This window comes from Rhinoderma darwinii, chromosome 3, assembly GCF_050947455.1.
Source record: "Rhinoderma darwinii isolate aRhiDar2 chromosome 3, aRhiDar2.hap1, whole genome shotgun sequence".
NCBI classification, from domain to species: Eukaryota; Metazoa; Chordata; class Amphibia; order Anura; family Rhinodermatidae; genus Rhinoderma; species Rhinoderma darwinii.
The window spans coordinates 71,978,490-71,999,694 of NC_134689.1; the positions used below are offsets into that span (position 1 = coordinate 71,978,490).

Below are 21,205 nucleotides of genomic sequence, written 5' to 3' on the forward strand. Positions count from 1 at the left end.
TGGTATTACAAGACCTTCTTAATCACAGCGTATCTGTGAATCTGGATGACATTCTTATCTGCTTGAATGATCTCTCCTCAAATCAGCAGCTTGTATGCACTGTCGTATTGCACCTCCTTGAGCACTAACTCTATGCTAAACTTTAGAAATGCAGCTTTGAGAAGCTCGAATTTCCCCTTTCCTTGGATACGTTGCCTTTGCTCAAGGTTTAAAGATGGAGCCAGAAAAAGGATTCCTTTCCTTTGCTGCATGCCTGAAATCACTACAACGCTAGGATTTGCAAACTACTACTTGAAATTACGTCATCAACCTGCCTGTGCATGACACTGTCCCCTTATTGTATTCTGCCTAAGGGTATGTTCACACGTAGTCAACCAAAACGTCTGAAAATCCAGAGCTGTTTTCAAGGGAAAACAGACCCTGCTTTTCAGACGTTTTTTTACCAACTCGCATTTTTCGCTGCGTTTTTCGCGCCGTTTTCGCGGCGTTTTTTACGTCCGTTTTTGGAGCTGTTTGCATTGGAGTCTATGAGAAAACAGCTCCAAAAACGTCTGAAAGAAGTGTCCTGCACTTCTTTTGACGAGGCTGTATTTTTACGCGTCGTCGTTTGACAGCTGTCAAACGACGACGCGTAAATAACAGGTCGTCTGCACAGTACGTCGGCAAACCCATTCAAATGAATGGGCAGATGTTTGCCGACGTATTGCAGCCCTATTTTCAGACGTAAAACGAGGCATTATACGCCTCGTTTACGTCTGAAAATAGGTCGTGTGAACCCAGCCTTATGTTTTGCCCCTTCATATTACCACTGATTAGTTGCATTCATATTGCCGCTCTGGTTTGACCCCTGGTCTAGACTCTTAACTTGAGATTTGTTGCTCCTGGTATATTTTCTGGATTTGACACACAGCTTCATTTGACTGATCTACTGTGACTGTATTACTGCTACGTCTCACTGCCAATCGGTGACTACTATGAGGACCGTGACCTGGGAATTCGACAAACTGAAACCAAACTTCCTTGTGAGGGGTAGGCTGGTGGACAATGGAAGGATCCTTAAACTCCACGTCTCACTTTAGTCAGAACCAATGATTGCAGCTCCGTTTCAAATATACATCTACCTAACGGTATTGCTACTAGAAGACTATAGTCTATAGTTTTCTAGCACAGAATAGTTGTAGCATGAAACTTTGTAATATATCTTCTTAGGGGAACGTGACATCTTCCTCAACTTTGTCGAAGCCTGCAGTTCCCTTTCCCTTCCTGCAGGCTCCCTGTAAATGTGCAGAAATATACTTGGTTCTTCGAAAAAGATGGTGGTGGGAATATGCAGAAGACGGTTCTCTCTCTCTGTGAGACTGCATACTGTGAACGGGTAAGGGGAGCAGGACGGTTCATCTAATTGGGCAGAGCATTCAGTACAAGCATTACACCTAGAACAGCCCGCTCACACAGCAGGCATTGAAAGAGAAAACAATGCATTTTAAAAGGCTGCAGAGGGAGGGGCTCCACATAAATATTTTTGAACAGATTGCCCTGGGAATGACATGAAAAACAAAGTAAAAACATAATGCTCTAGTGCAGGGGTCTCAAACTCGGCCGGGTAAGTGGGCCGCATATAGAAAAAATGGGAAGTTGACGGGCCGCATTACTTTCAAATTTGATTCAATATAAAATTATTATTAATCAATTAGTTATTTGAACTACAATAACACTATATTACTATAATAATAATAATAATAATAATACTACATTACTACAATACTACATTACTATAATAATACCGCTAGGTTTAAAATTTGAGATATTTCTCAACGTGCTTATTTCAACAATCCAGCTTTCCAGTTTAAGTGTTGCTAAATGCAGTCCGTCGGCTCAGATGCTGCCACAGAGTCCTCTGTAGATACTGCCACAGTGTCCTCTGTAGAGGCTGCCACAGTGCGCTCTGTAGATAATGCAACACACCCCTAGATAAGGCCACAGTGCCCTCTGTAGATAATGCCACAGTGCCCTCTGTAGATGCTGCCACAGTGCCCTCTGTAGATGCTGCCACAGTGCCCTCTGTAGATGCTGCCACAGTGCCCTCTGAAGATGCTGCCACAGTGTCCTCTGTAGATGCTGCCACAGTGCCCACTGTAGATGCTGCCACAGTGCCCTCTGTAGATGCTGCCACAGTGTCCTCTGTAGATGCTGCCACAGTGCAATCTGTAGATGCTGCCACAGTGCCATCTGTAGATGCTGCCACAGTGCCATCCGTAGATGCTGCCACAGTGCCCTCCGTAGATGCTGCCACAGTGCCCTCCGTAGATGCTGCCACAGTGACCTTCGTAGATGCTGCCACAGTGCCCTCCGTAGATGCTGCCACAGTGCCCTTCGCAGATGCTGCCACAGTGCCCTCCGCAGATGCTACCACAGTGATGTCAGGGTCTTGCCCAGAGCTGGAGTCCCGGAGCAGAGCCGCTTCTAGCACTCAAACTACAGTAGAGTTGTGACTGCAGCTCTGGATTTGTTTGGAGTATGGGACCTGATGTTACAGTACAGTTGTGACTGCAGCACTGGATGTGACTGGAGTATAGGACATGATGTTACAGTAGAGTTATGGCTGCAGCTCTGGATGTGGCTGGAGTATAAGACATGATGTTACAGTAGAGTTGTGACTGCAGCTCTGGATGTGACTGGAGTATAGCACATTATATAATAGTAGAGTTGTGACTGGAGCTCTAGATTTGTTTGGAGTATAAGACAAGATGTTTGCATCTGCATCTACTGATCTTGCAGTAGAGTTGTGAGTGTAGCTGTGGATGTCTCTGGAGTATAGTACATGATGTTACAGTAGAGTTGTGAGTGCAGCTCTGGATGTGACTGGAGTATAACATGTTATAGTAGAGTTGTGAGTGCAGCTCTGGATGTGACTGGAGTATAACATGTTACAGTAGAATGGTGACTGCAGCTCTGGATGTGACTGGAGTAAAGTACATGATATAATAGTAGAGTTGTGAGTGCAGCCTGGGATTCCAGCTCTGCTCCTGACATCACTGTCCATATATGGACAGAGATGTCAGGGGCAACCCCGGAGCTGGAGTCCTGGGCAGAGCGCTAGTAGGCTATTCCTGGGACTCCAGCTGTGCTCCTGACATCACTGGGACTCCTGCTCTGTGGAAGCCCCTGACATAATTGTCGATGTACGGACAGCAATGTCAGAGGCTTCCCCAGAGCAGAGCCTATACTAGCGCTCTGCCCGGGACTCCGCTCTGGGGAAGACCCTGACACACTGTCCATATATGGACAGCGATGTCAGGGAATTCCACAGAGTCCCAGAGCAGAGCCTATACTAGCGCTCTGCACGGGACTCCGGCTCTGGGGAAGCCCCAGACATCTTGTGTCCAAACATGGACAGCGATGTCAGGGAATTCCACAGAGTCCCGGAGCAGAGCTGAAACTAGCGCTCTGCCTGGGACCCCGCTCTGGGGAAGACCCTGACACACCGTCCATATATGGGCAGCGATGTCAGGGAATTCCACAGAGTCCCGGAGCGGAGCTGATACTAGCGCTCTGCACGGGACTGCGGTTCTGGGGAAGCCCCAGACATCGTGTGTCCAAACATGGACAGCGACGTCAGGGAATTCCACAGAGTCCCGGAGCAGAGCCGATACTAGCGCTCTGCCCGGGACTCCGCTCTGGGGAAGACTGACACACTGTCCATATATGGGCAGCGATGTCAGGGAATTCCACAGAGTCCCGGAGCAGAGCCGATACTAGCGCTCTGCCCGGGACCCCGCTCTGGGGAAGACCCTGACACACTGTCCATATATGGGCAGCGATGTCAGGGAATTCCACAGAGTCCCGGAGCAGAGCCGATACTAGCCCTCTGCCCGGGACTCCTCTCTGGGGAAGACCCTGACACACTGTCCATATGTTGACAGCGATGTCAGGGAATTCCACAGAGTCCCGGAGCAGAGCCTATGCTAGAGCTCTGCCCGGGACTTCGGCTCTGGGGAAGCCCCAGACATCACTGTTCATATGTGGACAGCGATGTCAGGGAATTCCAGAGTCTCGGAGCAGAGCCGATACTAGCGTGCTTGAGACCCCTGCTCTAGTGCCTGTTGAAAAATTCCCTGCATGCACTGTGCAGTACAGGTATTCAGCATATTGTATGCGTCAAACAGCTGACATTTTTAGGAATAAGTTAATCAACTGAACCTTTCTAATTTAAATTTTCTTGAAATTCAGTCTCCAGGATCAGGGACTATGAATATACAGACGTGTATCTATTTAGATCTGCACATCCATATTGTTCAGTATAAGCTCTGAGCAGGATATTAATTAGTCGCTTTTTTCCACTTGTTTAATTTTTAAAATTTTTGTATTAAAATATAATCTATCATAATCCACAAAAACATATGAACTAGTGCTCTAGCAGGGACATTTTGTGTTTGTCTGAAAAGGTTAATTCTTGGGAGTATCAGAATTATGCTTGACCAGAATTTCGAGTGAAGGGATTAATGATAGTGACCTGATCTGAGGTCACACTAATGAATTCATTAGTACAACAATGCAACTGTAGCTTTTTGATGCAGATGTTTTCCTTTCCATAGAGTAATAATATAGAGCTAGAAAAGAACAATAAATATGACTAAGGGACTGTACACATCTGTGTTGGAGGCTCTGTTAGGCGCCTCCGTCGCAAATCCGGCAAAAATTACCGGAGATATGCTACATGCTTTGCTATTGTTCCTGGTAAATCACATTTTCCAGCAGCTGCCATTAGGGGAAGCTCACTCCAACCTCACTTCTCATAGAGAATTTTACCAATCTGGTTGAGTTCAATAGCAGATGTATAAATCCATTTGCACTGAGCTCCCCCCATTGGAGGCTGCAGGCAGCCATAGTGATAAGGTATGTTCAAACGGCATACGAAAAATGGCTGTAAATTATGGAGCTGTTTTCAAGGGAAAACAGCCTCTGATTTTCAGCCGTTTTTAAACCAGAAAAGTTTTTTTAGGCTTTTTTTGCGTCCGTTTTTGGACCTGTTTTTCTATTCACGCAATGAAAAACAGATCCAAAAACGGCTCAAGAAGTCACATGCACTTCTTTTTACGGGGTGTTTTTTTCCGCAACTTTTTTTCAAACGGCCGCGTAAAAAGAAACACCTCGTCGGAACGAAACTCAGTTTTTCCCATTGTGATCAATGGGCAGATGTTTGGAGGCGTTCAGCTTCCATTTTTTCTGCACTTTTCGGGGCATTTACAGCCCGAAAAAAGGCGAAAATAAACCTTGTGAACATACCCTTATCATTTACTGTTTGAAGGAATGCAGGGGATTTGAAGCTCAATTTTATTAATATATTTACACCTGTTTTCTGGTGTATATAAATAAAATTCCATTATTCCATTGCAGGTGAATATGTCAGGAAAAGTTTATTTTCTACTTGCTGTTGCTTTTAGCCTAGGCCAGATTCATCAACAGGGCATAAGCTCTGTTAATGAATCTAGTATTTGCTCGACAGGGGAGAAATCCCCCCTGTGTCTTTAAACTGGGGCTTTAACCCCTATAGCGATATATTACTGAATTATGGTGGACATTAACGAAAATAAAAAATTAGTACATTTGTTGAAGCTCTCAGTAGGGCCCATTTATAAGTTTTGCTATGGGGCCCTATGATTTCTGTGTAAGAAAATCTGACTGTATTTTATACTAAATACTTATGTGTCTGTGTTTTGCAGAGTATTCTTGAGAGCGATTGACAAGTTTGCCAGAACCATGAACCAGAAATTTCTTGAAAACATGAGTTTTGAAGTGCAGGTAAAGTATAATATTATATATACTTGATAAACATTTTCATGCCTGATAGATGCGGGTCCCAGCTTAGGAACCCGCATCTGTATCGAGAATGGGGGTCCTTAATGAGTATTTTTATTATTGAAACTAGTATTAATATCATTATTATTGTTATAACAGAAACATCTGGCATGATTCTGAACCATCAGAAGTTTAAATATAGATAGATATATACAATAGATTTATAGATAGATAGATTTATAGATAAAATATACAAAAGTAGGCAGCACTCTAAATAATGGTAAAAAAAGTGAGTTTCTTTATTCGCCCTGGTGCGACGTTTCAGCTCAAATACTGGAACCTTTCCCAAGCATCATGCTTGAGAAAGGCTCCAGTTTTCGAGCCGAAACATCGCACCAGGGCGAATAAAGAAACTCACATTTTCACTAATACTTGGAGTGCTGCCTACATTTGTACATTTTTGGGTATTGGATAGGGAACTTTGGTCGGATCCTTGAGGCGTGCACCCTCCCATATTTTTAAAACACTGGTGCTGCTGGACGGTGGACTTTAAATTTATAGATAGATATGAACAGTAGTGTCCAGCGTCAGAATGGGGTCCTTTGGGCCCACCAAAGAGAATGATTCTGAGGCCCCATCCACCATTTCTACAGAATCCACTTGTTGTTATCATTGTACACACAGGACATATCGTCAATAAGGGCTGATAGGTTATTTGTGAATCACCTTATAAGAAATAGACCCTAGTTGCAAGTGCTTGGCTCCCAAGTCAGCTCCAAAGGAGTTTTGTTCTGCTGGACCTTTTGGGACCCATTATTGGTTCAGAGTCTGAGCCCACTGGAGGATCCTCTGGTACTCTAGTGGGCCAGTCTGACCCTGGTCTGATGAGTGGGGTCAGACTGCTGGCTCTCCACGGTCCCAGTGTGCAGGGTGTCTGATTTCCATTACCTGTGGAGATGTGGCCTTGTATGTGTGGTCACACTTTATTAAAGTCTATTGGAGGTGGGAAATATCTGAGTGTGCAGAATTTTGTGGCATATACAGGGTATTTGTCATGCTCCTGAGACTTTGTTTAGAGTCTTGGTAGTGTGTTGGCCCCAGGATTTCAGTTCATGTTGGTTGTCTAGTAGTTAATTTTTGGGACAACATGTATAGAACTGAGGCGGAGGAAAAATAGAAAAGAGGTAATTGCAGTAACGGGGAAGAAAACGTAAGGAGATGTGTGGATAAGCCGAAATATGTAGTGTCAGGGATAAATTGGAATTGTGATAAAAAACAAGCCAAGGTAAAAATATCGTCAGCAGCCAGGCAAGTTACTGAGGGGATATAGGCAGTAATGCAGTCAGGAAACAATCTAGGTCAAATATACAGTCAAAAAATATATACTGCAAGTAGAATGCTAACACAGGGTTATAACTGGCAACTAGTGAATAGTACATGGGGAATTTAAATATGGCGATTGTATTCTGATTGGCCAGGTGATAGTCGGCTATGTCCTGCCTTGTATCCTGGATTGCCCACTACTAAGCTTAGAGCCACAACATCTGCCAGGAAGGAGAGACGTTACTGGACTGTAGAAGGTGAATTTGTTACAGATTGTTAAGGCACAAAAGTACTTCAAATACCATTGGTAGCTGGCTGAGATATTTATGTTATTAACAGTACTCAATGTTAATTTTTCCTCTGGTTCCTGCGTGACATAAGGTATTTTTTCTTCTTCTTTGCATTAAAGTCTGTAAAAGGGCTTGTATTTAATGGGGTTCACTGGGCTAGTGTCCCCCGCTATTACTACCTCCTTTAATTGGGGTCACCACAGTTATTCCTAATTCCCCTTCCTTTTCCCTTGTATTACGCTTTCTATTTGCCTTATTAACTAAGTGTGTGTGCAGTGACTCACAACACAATTGTATAATAAAGCAATGTTTATTACTAACACAAAATCACACTAGCTATAAAACACAGAATACACAAAATATAGATCATCACGATATAGAATCAGTATATTTCAATACATATAACTTATAACATATAATAATTTAAATATGTATTAAGTGTACTAACTCTATATGTAGTACAATCATTTAACAATACATTAACAGTACTCGTATAATCCTATTACAATCCTATCCTAGTACCCAACCACATATCTAAATACACATATAAAATACAATACACTCACTCACGCTTACTTCTGTGACCTTCCCCCACCTGGTTCTAACTGTCCCTGTAAGTAAGGTGTTAATACAATAAGTGGCTGTAGGGAAAGAAAGGGAAAAATACAAGGGGTAGGTTGTAGTTGCAGCTGGATGGCAGTGAAGGGGTTAACGTGTTTTGCTGCTAATGGTCTCAGCTGCTGATGGCAGTGAAGGAGTTACAATAGGGAGGTTGAGGTTCCGTAGTGTACGGTTAGGGTTAATGCAGCTTCTGATGTATATTGTAATGTGCAGGCTAGGGTAAGTTTCTCCAGGGGAAGTAGGGGTTAATAAAGGCTTGGTGTAGTGCAGGGTTACGGTAGGCTAGGATAGGGTTAAATGTAGTGGGAAGGATCTGCAGGGGTTAAACTATTGCTGGGGAGGGATGCAGCAGTTTGAGCAGTTATGGCAGGGTAGGGAAGGGTTAGTTCAGATAACAGCCTGGCTGCTGAATGATACTTAGACTTCTAGTCTTGTCCAGGGCCTGTAGCTTATTAGTGGTTTCAATGGTTGGTGGTGCTGGAACCTCTTTTGGAGTAGGTTCAGCAGGCCTGCTTTGGATACCAATCCAGCGTCTCATCTGGTGGGGACTGAGGTCCAGGTCTACTCAGGTTAGGGGTGGAGTGTAGGTCTGATGAGTGCACCAGCACGCGACTATTTAAGCCCAGTGCGTGCACTCCTGTATGACATCACAGTGCCAAACTCAGGCATGTGCAGGGGGGGGGGGGGCAGGCCGTGGGAACATTCTGTGACTTGGGAATTCATCATATCATGTGTCCACTGTTTATGGCTTCCCTGGAGGGTGGGAGACAAGAGGATCAAAGGAGCTGTCCTGTCTCGTTACACCTGGGGCATTTTCCCATGGACAGGGCTGTGTTTATACAGCCATGACTCATGTGTCTTATATATATATATATACACTACCGTTCAAAAGTTTGGGGTCACCCAGACAATTTTGTGTTTTCCATGAAAACTCACACTTATATTATCAAATGAGTTGCAAAATGACTAGAAAATATAGTCAAGACATTGACAAGGTTAGAAATAATGATTTTTATTTGAAATAATAATTTTCTCCTTCAAACTTTGCTTTCGTCTTGGAATGCTCCATTTGCAGCAATTACAGCATTGCAGACCTTTGGCATTCTAGCTGTTAATTTGCTGAGGTAATCGGGAGAAATTTCACCCCATGCTTCCAGAAGGCCCTCCCACAAGTTGGATTGGCTTGATGGGCACTTCTTGCGTACCATACGGTCAAGCTGCTCCCACAACAGCTCTATGGGGTTGAGATCTGGTGACTGCGCTGGCCACTCCATTACAGATAGAATACCAGCTGCCTGCTTCTTCCCTAAATAGTTCTTGCATAATTTGGAAGTGTGCTTTGGGTCATTGTCCTGTTGTAGGATGAAATTGGCTCCAATCAAGCGCTGTCCACAGGGTATGGCATGGCGTTGCAAAATGGAGTGATAGCCTTCCTTATTCAAAATCCCTTTTACCTTGTACAAATCTCCCACTTTACAAGCACCAAAGCAACCCCAGACCATCACATTACCTCCACCATGCTTGACAGATGGCGTCAGGCACTCTTCCAGCATCCTTTCAGTTGTTCTGCGTCTCACAAATGTTCTTCTGTGTGATCCAAACACCTCAAACTTCGATTCGTCTGTCCATAACACTTTTTACCAATCTTTCTCTGTCCAATGTCTGTGTGCTTTTGCCCATATTAATCTTTTCCTTTTATTAGCCAGTCTCAGATATGGCTTTTTCTTTGCCACTCTGCTCTGAAGGCCAGCATCTCGGAGTCGCCTCTTCACTGTAGATGTTGACACTGGCGTTTTGCAGGTACTATTTAATGAAGCTGCCAGTTTGGGACCTGTGAGGCGTCTATTTCTCAAACTAGAGACTCTAATGTACTTGTCTTGTTGCTCAGTTGTGCAGCGGGGTCTCCCACTTCTCTTTCTACTCTGGTTAGAGCCTGTTTGTGCTGTCCTCTGAAGGGAGTAGTACACTCCATTGTAGGAAATCTTCAGTTTCTTGGCAATTTCTCGCATGGAATAGCCTTCATTTCTAAGAACAAGAATAGACTGTCGAGTTTCACATGAAAGCTCTCTTTTTCTAGCCATTTTGAGAGTTTGATCAAACCCACAAATGTAATGCTCCAGATTCTCAACTTGCTCAAAGGAAGGTCAGTTTTATAGCTCCTCTAAACAGCAAAACTGTTTACAGCGGTGCTAACATAATTGCACAAGGGTTTTCAAGTGTTTTCTAATCATCAATTAGCCTTCTAACACAGTTAGCAAACACAATGTACCATTAGAGAACACTGGAGTGATGGTTGCTGGAAATGGGCCTCTATACACCTATGTAGATATTGCATTAAAAACCAGACGTTTGCAGCTAGAATAGTCATTTAGCACATTAACAATGTATAGAGTGTATTTTTGATTAATTTAATGTTATCTTCATTGAAAAAAACTTTGCTTTTCCTTCAAAAGTAAGGAAATTTCTAAGTGACCCTAAACTTTTGAACGGTAGTGTGTATATATATATATATATATATATATATATATATATAGATGATAGATAGATAGATAGATATATGTAGATAGATAGATATATGTAGATAGATAGATAGATATAAAATGTATGTCCATCTATGAATAAGAAAAAGGACATTTCTCTTTACGAAGTCAATGGGGGAGAACAGTATAATAATATTTCATTACATTCTCCAATAATAACATAATAAAAAAACTGCAGTGATTAAAAAATAATATTCACTCACTGCTATTATTTGAAGAAAAAAAAAAATAAGCACCCGGAGTGAACACAGCCTAAGGGTATTTTAATCGTTAAGTTCTGCTAAGGATTAATTCTTATCTGATGAAGTTATCCAATTGCAAATTCTTATCAAATTTGTTTGACACTAGTAACTATTTAATGTTGGCAGATTTCATTGGATGTTAGATTGCCTGTCAGATTTGCCTTTGAGTTGTCAATGGGTCCAGAACTGCCAGTGACACACAAAATTGAAAACTAATTGAAATGCACAAAATCTTGGCATCCTGTGTGCTTTTTGCTAATTTACTATGCCAAGAAATAAAACGATTGGAACTATAACCGGACAAACAATTGCAGGGCCATTATTCTTCTTGATTATTTGCACAAACTAATAGGCAGTGCTGTCCCTTAAACTATAAAGTTCAGTAGACACATTCAAATTATCCACACTTGAATTTCTAGTCACGCAGTCATGTAGAATAAAATGAATACAATGAATGTGTATGTACTTATTGGCCATGGATCATAATTCTGTTAGTTATCACTATTTAAGCCTAATGTTTCAACAAGGGAGAAACCTGGAAGGCACTGCTCCGAATTAATATTGGAAACATAATTCTAATACCTTTTAGTTATTTATTTCCAGGAATTGGCTCATTTGGGCCTCTGCATTTGCATAGACATGAAACTATGAGATGTAGGCCCCTTTCACAAATCACATCATTTCTACTGCGTTTGATGTATTCGCAGGGAAAAGCTCCTGTCGCATACGCTAAATATAGACTGCTACAGATGCCTAATAGTGGCATCATTCACCATAGACTATGGTATACTTTAACCAGATACGTAATGAGATCTCATGATGTATCTATCAGATGAATTCCATTATAGTCTATTGGTGGCGGATGCTACTATTAGCCATCTATTTTACTTTCCATTGCTCCACTAGACTATAATGGTATCCATTTAATGTATATGTCATGAAAAGCTATTGAAAAGCCCATGACACATACGTTAAACAAATGCCTGTGATGTATGCAATACAGTGACATACGTCACCCCTAGGCTCCCATGTAAAAAAAAAAAATATGCCACGCATTATAAGTTCTTTTACTGTATTCCGTTGTATGGAATAACATAGTCTATGCTTTACTGACGTATACCAGCCTGATGGTGGTCAAAAGGACTCTTTTTGGCCTCTGTCAGGCTGATTGAGCGCTATGGACACATTTAGCATGTACGCCGAGAGCTTTCTTGACGTACATGCTATGAATAGAATGTGAAGTGAAGGTGACCTTTATTGTGTGTCACAAGTTTATTACATTTAGATAAAGTGCTTAGAGGAGGAGCATTTGCAGAGCTTAGCTATATGAAGTACAAAGGTAGCAGTCGCACCGGGGCCCTGGTGCCTGAGGGACCCTCTGCCATATAAGAAAAAAACTGTATTATACATGGCACACATTACAGATTTTTCACAGAATACAGTGCACATAAAATAAAAAAATCTTACATCATTTTACGGCTTGATTTGTACCCTCAAACATGAGCCTGCTTAGAATACAGAACCACTTACTGTAGTGTCATTGTAGATGCTATATTGGTAATCTAGTGGAATAATTGAATATGAAATGATTTCCCTGAGGAATAGATTTGGTATCCTTACCCGCGATAAGGAGAACATGTAACCCTCAACTACACGTCTCTCTGACCCCAGCCAACAAAAACAAAGCCTGCTCAATCCAATCCTGAATCCCAGACAGGAAGATGTCCATACCGATATCAGTAAGATGAATACCGTCGGGCAACAATAGACAATGATTATCCCCTTCTAACTGTGGATGCCATACCACCAGTCCACCCAGTAACTTAACAAATCGGACACTCTGGTGTTCAACAGACGTCTACCTCTCTCAATGGCATTGACATCCCTCACACCATGCCAAACCACTCTCAAAACAATCTCAGAACAAACCATAACCATCCTAGGAAAAGAGGAAGAAAACCTCTCAAGTTCTGAATGAATTAGGCAAATCTTCTCCCATAAGTGGACCGAGCACAGATCATTGCCCCCGAGATGCACCACCAACACTGTATGCCGACTTATTTCCACCACATCCGCCAAAGCCTGCAGCCAGCGCAGGCACCAGAGACACCTCCAATAGATTTCGGCATCAGAGAAGCCAAAGGAGACCCGGCCAAATAGCCGCTCTGTTCTCTGCCCGAAGACATACGAATGCCCCAGTTTCACAATCTAGGGGTTTGTGGACCCACTAGGCCGCCCCGCCGTAGCAGAGAGGCAGCTGACCAACTCACAGTCTATGCACAAAGTCTATCGCAGGAGTGTAGCACACGGGTACCTGGGATAGTCACCAAGAGGGGAGACACGAAGGTTAGAGAAGATCAAGTCAGGAAAAGGGCCAGCGATATGACCCAGCACCACCTCTTTCTCAACCTTCTCCCAAATGGCAGCCGGGAATTCCGAAACAGACTTCAAATTCCTAGACAAAACAATATACACCCGATAAGTAAAAGGAATGAAAAAAAACAAAGGAAAAACCAGATCTAAGCGGTTAGGTACACTAGGCGTGTTGCAGTGCCACCTCACGTTCTGAATAATAGTAGCCACCCTGGCTTCCCTCATCTTGGGGTACCAAACTAACCATGGGAGCATCGCGAGAACGTGCATTGGTGTCCTCCCCCTACAAGTATTCGGGAGACGGAGCGGCAGTGCGATGTGCCGAGAGCACCTAACCGCGGAGTGGATGCGCCGTGAGCACCTCGACGCAGGTTGAGCACTCATGCTTAAATTTACATAACCCATAAAACTTGCAGTGGCCCTCGTTAAAGAGCCAACAGGCGCCCGACTTGCGCACTACGCCACCCCCAAGCCCGGCACCTGAGCCTGCAAATGCCAAAGAGGCGGGTGCAGCTGGCTGAAAGAGGCGCTGAGACATCATCAAGCGCAACCAAACATCGGTAGCTTTTGTATCACAACCGACATCAGGTCTTTGAGTCAGTCTCCTCCGAAACTCCTCGTCGTAGCGCCACCAAGCAGAACCACTGTGACTTATAAGCACTAAAAATGGTATCCATGTAAACAAAAAGTTGATAAGCACAATCAGGCCGCTTCTGACCTAAAGCACAACCTAAAACAGCAAACGCCTGAATCCAGTTATTAAAAGTCTTAGTGACTTTATGCTTAATTTGAGCGCCTCGCTCAAAACGATGCCTCTTATCAACAGTCGTCAAATCTGTGGACAAAGGGGACCAGATATCAACATAGTCGTTTTTACAAATCTTGTTCCTTGTGTCATCGGAGAGATGAGCAACGAGAGGAGAAATACCACAAAATAAGTGTCTCTAAATGCGGGCAGGGAAGGCGTCGACGTGGAAGACCCAACGAGAGACTTCCCTACCAAGAATTGTGCCGCTGGTTCTGTAGTACAAGGAACTGGGCCTGTTAAAAGAGAATGTACAGCAGCCAGTAAAACACCATCAGACGAAGGCAGTCACATATGTCATACCCGAAGGCAGTCCAACTCACCAGGAACAGGAGGAGGTACCGGAACCACAAGAGACGAAACAGCAGAGACAGGAACTGCCGGAAAAGCACGAGGTTCCACATGAGCCACCGAGAACTCTCTCCAAAATCTCTTCGATGACCTTGCACGATGATGGCGTGCGCTATTAAAGGACACAGGAACTCCTATTGGATGACCTAGAGGATCAAGTAGTAGACAGAGACCAACGGATATGGAGGGAATGGTGCCCCTGGAAAAGCCTGGACCTGCTATGATGTCAGGAGCGGCCATTGTGAGAACACGACCGACACCTACTCCCACTGGCTCGGGGGGCAACGAAGGAGGCCGGGATGATCTATGAGTTAAAACATAGGCCGGACCCAAACCCCTTGGACAAAAATATGGGTCCCTCTACTGTCGCAGCTGGAGCTAATTCATGTTGCCCCACAGATCGGGTCTGTTCACACTAGAAAAACGCCTCTGCGCTGTTGGTAACAGAAAAGGCATCATCAGTAGGGCGGAACAGATCATGCCAGGCCCCACTGGGATAGGCCTGTATGCATAAAAACTTTAGCACTAGTCTAAATATTATAATATGAAGGATGATAAGCAGGGGGGAGGGGCGCACCTCTAGGTCGTTCAGCAGTGGTGGAGTGACAATAGAGGCCATGGTTGAGGCCTGCAACAGTGAGGTACGGACAGGCAGTGGACAGCACCAAGCCCCGCCCACACCGGAGGGAGCGTGAGCATAGGGGAAAGGCTGGACTACATCACTAGCGGGCGGCGGGAGGGGGGCAGAGATAATAGCGATCCCAGGCCCAGAAGCAATGGGATTGCGTACTTACAGCCATGAAAGGAGAGAGGTTGGCGGGAGGTGCGGTCAGAACAGCGCCACGACACGCCGGCAGGGGGACCTGGCACAGCAGTCTTCTGAATGAGGGACTGCAAACAGGTGCTCCCTTAAACCTGCATATGCAGCCAAATAAGCTCAGCTAACTCCTGCTGGTCCATGATGGTCAAAAACGTGGCCAGAAGAGGAAGAGGGCGGGGGAGCCTCTGCTTATATGCCCTAACTAATCTAAATAAAAATGCCACCTTACCATAGTGAACTTGTATTATCAAGAGAGGGCTGCTACTACAGTGATGTAATAAATATGCCACCCTAGCCTACATAAAATTGAAATTAGCCCCTTAGGGCAACTGTCCAAGGCCCAGCGGCTATATGCCTGAGGGCCTACAAGACTATAAATAAATCAGTATATACTCTCTTAGAAAATACAGGGCTAAGTGGCCAGCTCAGCCAAATTGTCTTTATAAGAACAACTTTACTGAAGATCAACTAATCTCTTTAACTCTTTAATGACCAGGCCATTTTTAATTTCTTTATTTTCCCTTTTTTTTAAATCTTTGTTTATCCCTTTTTGTCTTCCAAGAGCCATAACTTTTTTATTTTTGAATTGACATATAATGGATCAAATAATGTACTGAGAAACTTTGAAAAATTATTTTGTAAGCGGAATGGAAAAAAACAACAACAATTTCCCCTATGTTTTTGTTTTGTTTTAAAGGCATTCTCCTTGCTGTAAAAATGACATGTTAACTTTATTTGGTGGGTCAATATGATTAATGTGATACCGAATTTATATATCTATTTTAAAATTTTACTACTTTTACAAAATAAAATCATTTTGTGGGGAGCTGTAGTTTTTATTAATACAATTTTGGGGAACATATGACATTTGATCAGTTTTTATGCAATTTTTTGTGGGAGACAAGATTACCAAAACATAGTAATTCTAGTGTTTTTTTTTATTTTTATTTTTTTACTGAATTCTGTGTCACAAGAGGTTATATTGTAATAGGTTGGATTCTTACGAACGCAGCTATACCAGTTATTTATTTATTTCTTTATTTATTTCCAATCAATGACAGCAAGCATAGATCTTGGAAATAGTGAGGAATTGAAACACAAAGTATATTAGAAAGTTGCAGAACTTTTCAGTATTATTATTAATATTATTTATTTTTATCAGCTTCCGTAGCGCTTAATATAGCACAATAGTGGGGTAACACACTGTAACAATGAGTGGGCTAGATAATAGAAACAACTGTTTTCAAGATACATTTGGTAGAATTAGGGCATGACCACACATGGCGGAATTCCTCCGCAACTGTCCGCATCAATGCCGCACCTAATCCGGGTTGCGGATTACGGCTGCGGATCTGCACAAAATGTGCAGTACATTGATGCGGACTGGCCGCTGCGGACTGCAGGAAAAGTGCTTCTCTTCTCCCTATCAGTGCAGGATAGAGAGAAGGGACAGCACTTTCCCTAGTGATAGTAAAAGAAATTCATACTTACCGCCCGTTGTCTTTATGACGCGTCCCTCCTTCGGCATCCAGCCCGACCTCCCTGGATGACGCGGCAGTCCATGTGACCGCTGCAGCCTGTGCTTGGCCTGTGATTGGCTGCAGCCGTCACTTACACTGAAACGTCATCCTGGGAGGCTGGACTGGAGACAGACGCAGGGAGTTCTCGGTAAGTACGAACTTCATTTTTTTTTACAGATACATGTATATTGTGATCGGTAGTCACTGTCCCGGGTGCAGAAACAGTTACTGCCGATCGCTTAACTCTTTCAGCACCCTGGACAGTGACTATTTACTGACGTCTCCTAGCAACGCTCCCGTCATTACGGGAGCCCCATTGACTTCCTCAGTCTGGCTGTAGACCTAGAAATACATAGGTCCAGCCAGAATGAAGAAATGTCAAGTTAAAAAAGCAAGACGCATCCGCAGCACACATGACATGTGCATGACAGCTGCGGACTTCATTGCGGAACTTAGAATCTCCATTGAAGTCAATGGAGAAATTCCGCCATGAGTCCGCCACTGCTCCGCAACAGACAGAGCATGCTGCGGACACCAAATTCCGCTCCGCAGCCTATGCTCCGCAGCGGAATTGTACGCATCGTGTAAACGAACACTGCTAAATTAAAGTGAAAGTCAATGGAGAAACGGCTCCGCTGCGGAATAACGCTGCGGAGTGTCCGCAGCGGAATTTAAGTGAAATTCCGCCATGTGTGAACCCGCCCTTACAATGCTTAGGTTTATTTATATAAACCAGAAAAACCCATGTGTCATTTTTTTCTTTGTGCTATTTGTACAGCTTATTTACTAATGTTTTTTCAATATTCTTTGTTAAACATAATGATTTGCTTTATGTTTTGATGAAATGTAGTTGAATACTGTACAATGTCTATAACAGAAAGTCATTACTGGGCCTGGGGACGTACAAGCTTGCAAATCTGCATTACACATCATCACATGCTGTTGTTAGAAATGAAGCCAATGTCTATAATGACGAGACATTTTCAGTAATAGACAAAATGTTATATGATCAATTAAACTTACTTATGCAAATAATGTGTTTGGTGAGCTGAGTGCTGCCTGGCAGATACGTACAAAATATCTGTGCCTGCTCTAAGGGTATGTGCACACACACTAATTACGTCCGTAATTGACGGACGTATTTCGGCCGCAAGTAGTGGACCGAACACAGTGCAGGGAGCCGGGCTCCTAGCATCATAGTTATGTACGATGCTAGGAGTCCCTGCCTCTCCGTGGAACTACTGTCCCGTACTGAAAACATGATTACAGTACGGGACAGTTGTCCTGCAGCGAGGCAGGGACTCCTAGCATCGTACATAACTATGATGCTAGGAGCCCGGCTCCCTGCACTGTGTTCGGTCCGGGACTTGCGGCCGAAATACGTCCGTCAATTACGGACGTAATTAGTGTGTGTGCACATACCCTTAAGGTCATGTTACACTGGCCAATTTTGATCGGCACTCGTTGATCGGCACTCGTTTGCTCCTGTCACAAGAGGTTAGTATGGGGACGAGCGCTCAATAGACTGATCGCTCGTCCCCATACATTAATAACATGTCGGCAGCGCGTCTCCCTGTTTACACAGGGAGATGTGCTGCCGACAACAATAATATTTTACTTTTTTAAAATGATACGTTCAGCAGTTTGCTCGTTTATCGGCTGATCGTTGCTCTGTTTACACAGGGCAATTATCGGCAACGAGCGTTCTATGAAAGCTCGTTTGCCCGATAATTGGCCAGTGTAAAAGGGCCTTTAGTTAAGCAATTTATTGTACATGTTATGAATGGAAATCTTTTTTCCCTGTATTACGGATATAATCACTCGCAGGAAATTTGCTTCAGAAATTTCAGCAACTGAAATTCGGTTCCATGCATGTGAATGGGGTTGTTTTTGCAACATCTACATAGATTTCTGCAAACCCCATTCAAATGAATGGGACTATCACAGAAATGTCTAAAATGAATATACCATGTGTGATTGTATCATTATACCAAGCACAGCTCCATAGACATAGAGTGGTGCTGTTGCCTGAAAATAAGTAGTCCCTTTTTACTAATTCCAGGCAACCCCTTTAACCCTCTTGGCACTGCTCACAGATGTCTGATACTGGAAGTCTGACACATTTTTACCAAAGACATGTTGACTGAATAACCGTTTACCCTACAAAAACACTTTTTAAGTCTGGAAATCATTGGTAGTCTGAGACTAAAATATTTTTTTTTGTCTGCTAAACTTATTTTCTTGATAAAAATAATAAAATAAATAAAATTGAAAGGAGTATTGAAAACCTATAACGGTATGTTCACATGTAGCAGATTTGTTGAAGAAATATCTGACTATTTCTTAAATTTGAATGACATTTGTAGAAATTCATTCACATGTTGGAGAAACAGCCCCATTAACACACATGGAACAGGAATTTCTGCAATAAATCAGCTGTGTGTGAACATTAATTTAAAAGCAACATAATATAGTAATTAATTCAGTAACCTAGAGTTACGAATGGCATAAACACTGTGAAAGAGGGCACAAACTATAACTATAAGGGCACGTTCAGACGTGGCATAATTTTTCCGCTGCAAATGTTGGTCCAGATTTGGGGCAATTACGCAACGAATCTGCACCAACATTTGCATATTTTACAGGTAATTCAGACGTCGCAGATATCACAGCGGACTTGGCACAAATTTCTGTTTTTGAATTGCAAAGGCTGAAATCCGCAGTGAAATTCCGCTTCTTCTCCGCAACATCATGAACATGCTGCGGAGGGAAAATTCTGCACCGCAGCCTGATTTCTGCACAGTTATTTTCTGCAACATCTGAACTAACTTTCCTAAAAATGTATAGAAACAAATGTAAAAAACGGCTGCTGCAGAATTCCACTACGGACTGTCCACAGCTGAATTCAACAGCAATTCCGCCACGTCTGAATGTGCCCTTAGTCAAACGTGCCAAGGTCAGGTAGCAGAGAAAGGGGGCACAAACAGCGTAGTCAATTAGTTTGGGTCAAACAAGCAAATCGTGACGAGCAGGTACTACAAGATATAGCAAGGCACAGGGAAATGACCGCTATCATTGCAGTAGGTCAGAGGGGAATTGGAAAAAGAGAGCTGTATTCACTGAATGGCTGGGTGACCCTGCTGCAGAGAACAAAGTGGAGGCAACCAGGAATCAAAGACATTGCGGACTGTCGCCTGGAAAGTTTATTATACCTTCTAAACAGGGAACTTGTTCAGAACATGTTCTCCCCACTCATTCCAGTCGTTTTTCTGCTTTGTCCTTGACAATACAATTCAGCTGTGAATTTCATAATCTTATTGTTTAAAAAATCACTGGTTGTCAGAGATTTATGTTGCAAAACAAATGAAAATATGAAAGGTCAACAATATAATCTATTGTTTATTTATCCTTAAATTTCTTGATTTCTTTGCTTTGCCTGTCAAGATATTTGGCAAACATCTTGTTTTTGTCTTTGACAGGTTTTGAAAAATACGAATAATTTTTTTTATACATTTCGGAGTCTTATAAATTAATGAGACGTTATCAGTTTGTTTTTTTTTAAACTTACATTCTGTTTGTTTTCCATTTTCCAGCTTTGGAACAATTATTTTCATCTGGCAGTGGCTTTCATTACTCAGGATTCTCTACAGCTGGAGAATTTCTCTCATGACAAGCGCAATGAGATTCTGGACAAGTAAGTGATGAAATTTTCAATTAAAAATACCAGATTTGGTTCAATGACATTTGGGCTTATTGAATAGAATGTTCTGTGCTGTAGAAACCAATAAAATTCAGAGAAACACAACAGAACATTACAGTAAATGTGTGCACAGGGAGGATGTGTCTTTATTGAAATACAATTTGACGACTAAACATAGAAAAAGTAGAAAGAAACATAATGGTGAGACCCAAATATCTCTTTTAACCCATAAAAGCCGAAGAGATTATTATTAATCTTATTACTGTTGCTCATGCTCTGGTGCCATATTTGCTGCTTATTTTTAGTGCAGAACACAACAGAAAATACAGTACAATGCATATAAATGGGGTTTTACAACACCAGATTCTTTCCAGATTCTCCATGGATTACACCCACTGCATACCTCCCAAACGTCCCGGATTCAGCGGGACAGTCCCGGATTCCGGGCGGTGTCCCGCTGTCCCGGGCGGCCGAGGGTATGTCCCGCTGTCAAAATAATTCTGAAGCATGGAACCATCAGCTTGTAGCTTTCCTGTGCTTAATTAGCGTGGGAAAGCTACAAGCGGAGCTGTGACTGATGAGTTTCGCAGGTATAGAATATGATGGCTTTTATAGTGTAGTGGTCAGCTTGTCTGCCTTACGTATTGATGGTTGCTGGTTCAAAGCCCAGCAGGGTCTTTTTTTTTTTTTTTTTAATATTTTTAATATCTTAGTTGTATTAGGCTTTGTTCACACTAGCATTAATATATGTTTACCTCTCTTCCGTCAGAGGAAGAGAGGATCGATACGTTAAACAGAAAGCAACGGCTCCATTGGAATTA

At 42.8% G+C, this 21,205-nt stretch overlaps 1 protein-coding gene across 1 annotated transcript in view; it reads left to right on the forward strand.

Annotated features, from left to right (window-relative positions):
- DOCK2 (dedicator of cytokinesis 2) overlaps positions 1-21,205 on the forward strand; it is a 963,684-nt gene that overhangs the window by 728,783 nt on the left and 213,696 nt on the right. Inside the window, exons 30-31 of the mRNA XM_075859372.1 lie at positions 5,724-5,802; positions 20,278-20,378. Coding sequence (XP_075715487.1) covers positions 5,724-5,802; positions 20,278-20,378 — 180 coding nt within the window. The remainder of the gene's footprint in view (positions 1-5,723; positions 5,803-20,277; positions 20,379-21,205) is intronic.